General features: G+C 43.1%; 1 protein-coding gene across 4 annotated transcripts; it reads right to left on the reverse strand.

Moving 5' to 3' along the window:
- Positions 1 to 7220: 7220 nt before the first annotated feature.
- On the reverse strand, positions 7221 to 9589 carry TXNDC2 (thioredoxin domain containing 2). 4 transcript variants are annotated; one of them, XM_027576703.2, is made up of 2 exons: positions 9463 to 9589; positions 7221 to 8963 (listed from the first exon to the last, which is right to left on the reverse strand). In XM_027576703.2, exon 2 carries the CDS (start codon positions 8845 to 8847, stop codon positions 7483 to 7485), a length of 1365 nt encoding a protein of 454 aa, XP_027432504.2. In that variant the 5' UTR covers positions 8848 to 8963; positions 9463 to 9589; the 3' UTR covers positions 7221 to 7482. The 4 variants fall into 4 exon arrangements, with proteins under 4 accessions (XP_027432504.2, XP_027432503.2, XP_027432505.2 ...); XM_027576702.2 differs by having other exon boundaries at positions 9480 to 9576; XM_027576704.2 differs by having other exon boundaries at positions 9506 to 9572.
- Positions 9590 to 10512: the final 923 nt, after the last annotated feature.

The following is a 10512-nucleotide window of genomic DNA, read 5'->3' on the forward strand; positions in this document are numbered from 1 at the left end:
AAGCTACCAAGTTTATTTTAGCATTTTTCTATCGATATACATATATGAAACTTGCAATCCAAAATGAAGTAGGATTATAATTTGCATTTATAAATACTTTTTTAAAAAACCTCAGATGCCAAAAGAGATTATTTGAAAGTAAACATCTTTATCATATAAGCAATTTCGAGCTCATAGAAAGAGATCAAATTTAATAGGGAAATGAACATAGGGGGGTTAAAAATCCATTAATGCTGAATTGTTATACTATACTGTTGCAGTTCCAGTTATTTCACTGTTTCTGATAGCATGACAACACACTATAGTCTTGCCATTGTTAACTGGCCTGATTTAAGGGAAATCTTTTTTTTTTTTTTTTTAATTTATTTGACAGAGAGAGACAGCTAGAGAGAGAACACAAGCAGGGGGAGTGGGAGAGGGAGAAGCAGGCTCCCGGCCAAGCAGGGAACCCGATGCGGGCCTCGATCCCAGAAACCTGGGATCATGACCTGAGCCGAAGGCAGATGCTTAACGACTGAGCCACCCAGGTGCCCCAAGGGAAATCTTCTTTAACGTCTTCCCTGGGAGGCAGCTAGACTCATCTGCCATTTCTAAACTAAGAATCATTAGCAAACTGGTGACTTCCTTCTGTATCTTCCTAATTAATGTCTGTGAAAGATATTGATCTATGAGTCATTACACTTGCATTTAGCTTTGCCTTTCAAACACCAAGGCTTTGTGGCCTTCTTGGGACATGAGAGAGAGAAGCAGTCCTTCTTTCCACCTTCCTCAAATCCCACTAGTAAGGTGGCTCTCAGAGTCCAGAGACCCTTCAGGGGCATTTAGGGAAAATAGCAATGAAGACCTGCAGAACAGTTCTGTGCAGAACAGCCATGCCCTTCTCTGTTCTTCCCCAAGCCAGATCGCCCTCTTATTTGAAATCACCATCTTAACCTAAGAGAAGATGACTCTCAACTTGTGTGCTTAAAAGAAATACACTTCTAATCAATATATAATAGAACGATCACATTTTCTTTCAGTGCTCATGATTTGCCTTTCTTCATTTCAATCACTGCCTGTGTTTACCAACCTTAACTTCTTCATGTTTATCATTTTTTAATATCGGCTTTTTCATTTTCAAATAAATCATCTTTTTTTCCACTCTGGAATTTGAAAATCCTGATTTTCTTAAACCTTGAAGCTACAGCCTTGGGCTTTCTCCAGCTCCCTGCTATCTGGATCCCAATATTTGTCATTGTTGCATTGGTCGACTATTTTCACTGTGGGTGTTAAAGGATCTCCTGGTTAAAGTGCCACTATTTAAAAAAAATTTTTTTAAGATTTTATTTATTTATTTATTTGAGAGAGAGAGAAAGAGAGAGCACGAGCAAAGGGAGGGGCAGAGGGAAAAGCAGGCTCCTCGCTGAGCAAGGATCCCGATAGGGGACTCGATCCCAGGACACCCCCCCGCCCCGAGATCATCACCTGAGCCGAAGGCAGATACTGAACCAACTGAGCCACCCAGGCTCCAACCCCCACACTTTTTTTTTTTTTTTAGAGAGGGTGTGGTGGGTAGCTGAGTTGAGAGGTGGAAAACATCAGTGTCTTGTTGATGTTGTTTGAACCTCCACGTACCCATGAAACACTTTGTCCCCTTAGAATTTCCAGTTTCAAGATCCAACACATTCTCCATATTTGCTGGACCAGGTTTGAGTTGCGTCTCTGTCACTTGCCACCAAAACACAAATATACCACCTTCCCCATGGCTTCCTCAACCACTTAGGCACTTCATCTCCAAGCAGAAGAACTTAGGGGATTTCGTCTCTAAGACTATTTGTAACACAAAGCCAGGAAGGCCCAGAATGCTCAACCAGAACACAAAGCCTCAGGTGAAGTTCTGCATTTGAAGACTTGGCCAGAGCATCCTTGACCTTGGGCCATATGCTTATTCCTTCTTATTTCAGTCCTCCCAGATTCTGTTTTAGCAGCTGGGGTTTCCAAAGCATTTCATTAACTGCTTTTTCTTTTCACTGTCTGTGTAAGCAGCAAAAACAAAAAAACAAGAATAGAACGAAAGAAAAAACATCCATACATAGAGAGCCAACAACAATACTTTATTCAATTTTTACAGAAAATAAGAATCATTCTGTTTTTAGTATTTTGATCTTTTTACTCCTTTTTTTTTTCCTGGTCATTGAATCCAGAAGAGCAAACCACTCTTTTCATTCCCGCCTGCTCTTCCATTGACGAGGAGAAGGAAGGCCATCCATTTTTTAATTTATTTATTTGACAGAGAGAATGAGAGAGAGAGCACAAGCAGGGGGAGCGGCAGGCAGAGGGAGAAGCAGGCTCCCCACAGAGCAGAGAGCCTGATGTGGGGCTCTATCCCAGGACCCTGGGATAATGACCTGAACCGGAAGGCAGAAACTCAACCAACTTGTCCAGTCTCTTAAGAGGCATTTAACAAGCACCCTCACACCTCTGCTCTAGAATTCGGTGGGCTGAGTTCTAGTTTTCGTTAAATTAATTAAGGAGGACTTTAGCCTGAGGTGGCTCTAAGGCTTGGTGGAACCGTAAACAAACCAAAATCTAAGCCTGTAAATGCCTCAAGGTTAAGAAATCAAAACCTAAAGACAGCCAATCACAAACAGCCAACTAGGCTTGAAGCTACAGCCAATCAAATAATGTCTTTTCTCTGCTCGCACACCTTCTCTACACCAAGTCTTCCTCTGGCTCTTGTTGGCAGAGTGCATCTAACCATTTCCGGTTTGGCACTTCCCTGTTGGAATCAATTTTTGCTCAAATAAACTCATAAAAAAATTTAATATGCCTCAGTTTATCTTATAAAACCCTGTAACCATGACTCGGCAATGAACCTATTTTCTTATTCCTGTTAGGCCTGTGGAACCAATCTTAGAGAGAGAGAGAGAGTACAAAGGAAGGATGCTCCATGTAATAATGTGAAAAGAGGCAGCCTTGCAAATTATAGGAACAGGAAGAGGTTCCTACGGGAGGAAGGTCCTTATGGGGTTAGGCAATTCAATCACTGAGGTGGGATTATGTTGTGGAAACATCTTTGTTCCAACAGTAATGTTCTGGATTATCAGAAAAATAAGGGGCATGCTAATAAGGATTCCTACCAAGGGAGAAATTTCAAAGGAGACTGAACCCACTCAAGCCCTAGCCTCTTATATGGAACCTGGACAGCAAAGACCCCTCCACCTCACCCCCAACTGACGGGGCAGTCCTTTCTCTCTAGCAGTGGTTTTCCACACTGAGTAACTGAGCCTCAGGAAGGAAATGCTGTGGGAAGGGGACCAATCTGGGGATAAGACAACCCTCATGGGCTAGGGCTGTGGGTTTCTGGGGAGATGAGTGGGCATTAGATTAAAGTGATGCTCTGCAGGAGAGTAATTGTCCAGAGGAAGCATGTTTAGGGACTACAGTGCACACAGGATGGGAGCTTGTTGGGGGTGGTGGGGGCGGGGTGGCTGAACTTGAACAAAGGGGAGAGATTCCTGGACTCCATCCACAACTACTGAAACTGATTTTTCAAGTATGGAGGCCTAGAAACCTAATGTGAGTAGTTTTTTCAAGATTTATTTATTTATTTATTTGACAGAGAGAGAGAGAGAGAGCATGATCACAAGCAAGAAGAGCGACAGAGGGAGAGAGAGAGAGAAGCAGGCTCCCCGCAGAGCAGGGAGCCCAAAGTGGGGCTCGATCCCAGGACCCTGGGGATCATGACCTGAGCTTAAGGCAGACTGAGCCACCCAGGTGTCCCTAGAAACCTAATGTTTAACAATTTTTTTTTAATTACCCACTCACATTTGATCAAATTGAAACATTTATTTATTAATATATTACTACTTATATACTGTAGTATGATTTTGGTTACTATTATGTCTCCTTACTCTCTTTTCTTTCTTCATCAGTACTTCTATTGGTATCCCTACACTTACTGTACAATTACTGTACTACTTACACATTTTACTATCTGATAGGGCAAATTTCTCTTCATTACTTCTTAAAACTTTTTCCTATCTATTCTTGAATTTTTAAGTATTTTGTCAGGTTCTCCCAACGATCTCAATGAGATATTGGTTGGGATCACATTAAGTCTAATCAAGTGAAAAGACTCAACATTTTTCAATCTTTCTTTCCAATGTGGAAAATGGACTGTGTCTCACTTTATTCAAATCTACTTGTATTGTCTCAAAGTGTTCAGAGTTAGTCCTAAAAATCCTTACTGTTCTTGTTAGGACTATTGCCAGGTGTTTTATTTTTCTTTTTGTCACTATTGTAAATGAGGCCTTTTTCCATAATGATTCCTAGTCACTTATCATTGAATCAAAAGGAAGCTATTGAATTTTTGGAGATAACTTGGAATACTGCCACTTTGTTGAGTTTTGGTTTGGTTTGGTTTGGTTTTTTTGAGAGAGAGAGAGAGAGAGCACGCATGCAGGGGGAGGGGGGCAAAGAGAGAGGAAGAGAGAGAATCTTAAGCAGCCTCCATGCTATGACCCTGAGATCATGACCTGAGCCGAAATAAAGTCATACACTTAACTGACTGAGCTACCCAGGCGCCGTTGTTGAGTTTTCTTATCAAAGCAAACAGGTTTTCCACTGATTCTTGTTAGGGCTCTAGTTAGATTGTCATCACGCACAGCCAATATGATTATCCGGAATCTTCTTTCTCATTAGAAATGCTTCTTATTTCTCCTTCAAGCTCAAGAGTAGAGGTGATGACAATTGCTTGGTTCATTTTTTTTAAGTGCATGATTCTTAATTAGCAAAACAGAACATCCATACTCAAGCTTTGTGCCAGAGAACATAGCTTTGAGCTGGTTACTGTTTAACTATTATCCAAACAGTCCAGAGAAATCGTGCTTAAGGTGAGTAGTCTGAAGGACATGAATTGATTCTCTGGTAGTTTAGATTTTATCCCTGCATCTGGAGGGATGAATTAGAATGTCAGAGAGCCCCCACTTGCTCTGCACTGTGTTGACCCTGCAGAGTTGACTTTGCAGGGTTGTGCTCTGCCATCCTCCCTCGATTTGCATTGGGAATGGTTTAAAACCACCTGGAAAATCTATCACAACTATTTTCAAGGGTTTTCTTTAGGTCATTGTCCATGTCATCACTTAGTAACCTAAACATAAAGACCTATGATTAAAAATAAACAACAAACCTGCAATACTACAGTTCCAGAAATAGTTGTTGGTGTAACTCATTAATGTTAGATTTGGGGGTCCCTGGTCCTCCAAATTACACAGTCTAAAGTGTTGCAGGGCTAGGTTGTCCGAAAGGGGCTCTGGTAGCAGAGGGGTTGAATTAATTCCTAAATGTCTGAGCAGATAAAGTTACATTAAAACCAACCTGTTCAATATGGAAAACAAGAACACATCTGAGTGAAAAAAGTCAGAGGAAGGTCTCTCTACCAGAAGAAAAGAATAGATATATGGATCATTAATAGAAGTCCCTTTATATGAAAATCAAAAGCTTTGTGCTTGTACACCCTAATCCCAAATCCTCTCATTGAAAAGTGGTTTATGATCATAGCTTTGGCTTTTATGAGTGATTATTATCAGAAATAGCTATATGAGAATTGTTTCTGAATTTCTTATAAAAAATACTGTCAAGAACCTCATCCAGAGGTTCCCAGATGAAAATTTTCATTCAAGAATTTAGTTATGGGAAATCATTGACTCATTTTTCAAATTCCAGTGTTTTCTCCTTTGGGGCAATGAAATCTGGGTATTATTGAGTTTGCCTTTTCTCACCCGCACCCCATCCACACTGCTAAGAAGCTCAGAACAAAATGTGCCACTCAGACAGAGTGATTATATGAGCCCCAGTTGACATCTTATTCATTTTCATGAATTTGTTATCCTTATCATGAATACTTTATGTAGGTCATTCCAAATGTTTTTGGAAAAAAGTCCAGGTATGCATGGCATTTTGTTTCTATTGTTAGGTGGTTATTTTTCATGGCTCAGTAAGGTCTACGATTGAGATAGTGCACAGAGTGGGAGTTGCTGGGGCAGCCCCCTCCTGCGGTTAACTTAAATAGGGATTGCAACTCAGCCACATAGAAGAAGCCAGACAGGTTCCTCATCACCACTGGGAAGCAGTGCCACTCAGCCTCTAAGATTAGATTGGTTTCCTGAGGGAACCCAAGCCCAGATTGCCAGATTTTACAATTTTTCAAGAAAAGCTAGAATTCAAGGTTTAAAAGGGCATCCTGGTTTTTTGAAATGTTGACAACTAGTTCAAGTTCTTTAAAAGACTCTGGACCAGCAGAAGACAGGATGGTGGCTGACGAGGAATAGGGGAAGACATGAGGAGTTGTTGCTCACTGGGTAGAAGTTTCCGTTCTCCAGAATGGATAAGTTCTAGAGATTTGCTGTACAACAGAGCGCCTGTCATTAACAACATAGTATTGTGCATTTAAAATGTGGTTAAGAGGTTAGATCTCCTGTTAAGTGCTCTTACCACCGCCGCCGCCACCACAATAAGAAAAAAGAGGACACACAAGGAAACTCTGGAGGTGAGGGGTATGTTTATTACCTCGACTGTGGTAATGATGTCATGGGTGTATGCATGTGCCCAAATTCATCAAATTGTATACATTAAATACATGCTGTTATATGTGTGTGTATCACATTTTTTTTAAACGCAAAAACTCTGGAGCAAGCTACCATCTGTGACCCAGACCTCGGCCTCTGGGCTCTGAGACATGTGGGAGCAGGTTTCAGAAATCCAGTTACCAGGAGACAAAGTACAAACTCTGTCACCAGGGAGCTGATGTCATAATGGCATTGAAGATCACCCTGACTTTGGCCTGAATAGTAAAGCTCTTGGTATGAGAAACCAGAAGCTGGGAGGTCTGTCTCGGATTTTGTGGGCATGATTAGTAGAAAGAGGCCTGCTGCACTTGAGATCTGGGAACATGGTTTTGGTCTTGACTCTACCACCAAAGAATCCCATGCAGGCTTGGTGAGCCCATGGGATTTCCTGAGGCCTCCATAGCACTCCCCGCACTTAGAGGAGGTTAGGCAGGATATGTGAACCTTTCAAATTCTTTATTTCCCAAAGCATCTTATCAGAAACCCCAAATGAGAAAAGAAGTCTCCACTCATCTTAAAATCATGTACTTCTACAGAAGAATTGTCTGAATTTCCAATGTTGCCACTAACACAAAATGAACTGAATTTTCAAGGGTGAGTTCCAAAAAAATCATGATCAAAAAAATAGGAGACAGGTAGACTCCCAATCTCCACCAAAGGAAATTCTAATATCACACTTTCCTACCAACGAAAGCATGGTCACAACATGCTTTCATGCTTTTACTACTTTTTGAAAAAGTGGAGTTAACACTTCATCATTTATGAGCAGGTGTCATTCAGACATACATTTTCATTATGTCTCATCTCTTTTCATAAATAAAAAAATCACAAACTATAACCAGCTGACTGTTAACACTGCTTTCAGAATTCACAATTACTTTAATTCTGCAATGCTTGCTTCGAGTTTTTCTTTAACAGCACCACAAAATTCTCCCACCTTTTCTTCTTTTTTATAAAACTGAAAGGTTGGGATGCAAATGATCTCCAGGTCTCTCACCAGCTCCTCACACTCATCAGCATCCACTTCCAGGAACACCACATCCTCATACTTCAAGGACAGGGACTGGAAAAGGGGCCTGATGGTCCTGCAAGGCCCACACCAGGTGGCTGAGAAGTCCACGGCTACCAGCTTCTCCCCGGCCTCCTTGAGCGCCAACTCAAAGTCCTCCTTGCTCAGGATCACTTTCACCAAGTCCACCTCCAAGAGTTCCATTGTCTCTGATGGCTTCTGGACACTGCCTTCTATGGGATGGATGGCTTCTTCTGAGGACTTGGGAATGTCACCCTCCTTGGACTGAATGGTTTCTTTTGAGGACTTGAGGATGTCACCCTCCTTGGGGTGGATGGTATCTTCTGAGGACTTGGTGTCACCCTCTCTGGGCAGGAGGCTTTCCTCTGAGGACTTGGAAGTGTGGCTGTGCTTGGACCGGATGGTTTTTGCTAAGACCTTGGGGCTGTTGACCTGCTTAGACTGGAAAGCTTTTGCTGACAACTTGGGGGTGTTGGCCCCTTTGGGCAGAATGGATTTTGCTAAGAACTTGGGGTTATTGCCCTGCTTAGGCAGGATGGATTTTACTGAGGAATTGGTGTCACCCTGCTTGGGTGGGATCTTCTTTTCTGAAGAAGCAGATGTGCCATCTTCCTTTGGCAGGGTGATTTTTTCTGAGGAATTGGGGATGTCATCTTGCTTGGGTGGGATAATTTTTTCTAAAGAATGGAGGGTGTCAGCCTGCTTGGATGGGATGATTTTTGCTGAAAAATTGGGGGTGTCAGCCTGCTTGGGGGGGATGGTTCTTGCTGAAAAGTTGGGGGTGTCAGCCTCCTTGGGTAGGATGGTTTTGGCTGGGGAATTGAGGATATCAGTCTGTTTGTATGGGGTGGTTTTAGTTGGGGAATTGGAGGTATCACCCTGCTTAGGTGGGATGATTTTTGTTAAAAAACTGGAGGTGTCAGCCTGCTTGGGTGATAGGCATTTTGCTGAGAAATTGAAGATGTCAGTCTGCTTGAGTGGGATAATTTTTTCTGGGGAGTTGGGGGTGTCAGCCTGCTTGGGTGGGATTGTTCTTGCTGACAAACTTGGAGTATCAGCCTGCTTGGGCAGGATGGGTTTTGCTGAAAAACTGGGGATGTCAGCCTGCTTGGGCTGTATGGTTTTTGCTGAGGAATTGGAGATGCTACCGCCCCATACAGGGGGGACTATGTCCTTGGGCTGTGGACCTCTGGACTCCTCTGCAGGCATGTGCTGTGTGTTGTTTACCTCATGGGCCAAGGCCTTCTCTTGGATACGTGCTGGGTCCAAGAATTCTGGTACCAACGGAGTCACATGGCTGGACAGACCCTGTAATAATGCACTTTCTGAACAAACAAACAAACAAATAAATAAATAAAATGCAAAAGAAGAAACAAAAAAAATTCTTATCACATAATCCGGGGAAGACAAATGTCATTCTTAGAGCCCACAAATGTAGTTTTATGAATGATTTATCAACTTGAATAATCACATTCAACAGAAGGCCAGGCAGCATGTGATTACACCTACCTTTATATAGAGTTGTCCTTTTTAAAATGACAACTTTTCTCTGCTTCAATCCTGCTGCCTTCTCCCTAAGCATGTAGGTCCCTAAGCTGGCCCTCCTCCCTCCCACTTACCATTGACAACACCTTGACTGGTTTCTTCTTGTTTCTCTGGACTCATTTTCGGTTCTTCTGGGACTCCCTCTCTATCACTTTCCACTTCCAGTTCCTTGTCCATATCCACTCATACTTCATGCATGCCTCACAGTGAAGACGAGGTTGTACCCTCCAACTTCTTCCAAACTCGCCAACTTACATCATACAACAAGTAACAACTTACATGTGGGTAGTACTTACAGCTGGTTTTCCCTCTTAGTACTCACAACAGTAGTATTTGAGAGTTTTATGACAGCCTTGGTTATGGCAGCCAAGCTGTGCATCAGCCTGAGCCCAGTGCCTGCTGTGCATTCACAGGCATTATTTCCTATAACACAGCAAACCACTGAGGTAAGTGCCATTATGATCCCCACTTTACAAATAAGAAAGTTGAGGCTTGGGCAGGTTATGTAGCTTGCCGAAGGTCACAAAGCTAGTAAGTGGGCAGGTTCCAAGCCTGCCCTCCAAATACTACCCTGAACTGTTCTGTTTGCCAAAGGATGGTAACTCAAAACCAACTTTCCTACAACCTCCCTCTAGGACTCTTCTGCCCCAGCTTCCCCTTTCTGACTCACCCACTATAACCATCTGAGTGTCTCCTCCTAGCCATGTTACCTTCCTCTACAAAGTCCTGCTTGACTGTCAGGTGTCCTGTTTGAGCTATTTGGAAGGGAGTAGATTATGACATGGAGAAATTCCCTAACTGAGAAGAAGTGAAAACATCACCCTTCCATCCAAATAGATGGAAACCCAAGAGAAACAGTTACATATGCCCTGGCCTCTCCTCTCCAAAAATGAAACCTCAGCATGGATCCAGGTTAGATGTGTTCAGAGGAAAGCTGACAGCAGAGGAGTATTTGCCTGGGCTCCATTTGGGAGGCCAGGAAAAGCCCACATCCTCGTGGACTCCATATCAACATGGCAGCGTGGGCCCCGGGCAGAGGGCATGACTGGGTTCTTGGGCCTGGGGCAGGCTCCTGTCCCCATAGCCTGCTGTGCGCATGCCAGGGATCTGGATATCCTACAGTGGGGCTGGGAGTGTCCTGGGAAGACCAGCAGACCCACGGGGGCCTCAAGGAAGAAGAAAGAAGCTACTGTGAAGGGGGATTTGTGACCAGAGGCAAGGACTGGAGTCATAGGCTCGACCAGTGGGTAAGAACATGGTGGCCCACCCCCAAGATGGGACCAGTGGTCCTCGACAGTCCTCAGTCTAAGGATGAGGCCAGACTAGCCA

Source organism: Zalophus californianus, chromosome 14 (genome assembly GCF_009762305.2).
Source record: "Zalophus californianus isolate mZalCal1 chromosome 14, mZalCal1.pri.v2, whole genome shotgun sequence".
Taxonomy (NCBI): Eukaryota; Metazoa; Chordata; class Mammalia; order Carnivora; family Otariidae; genus Zalophus; species Zalophus californianus.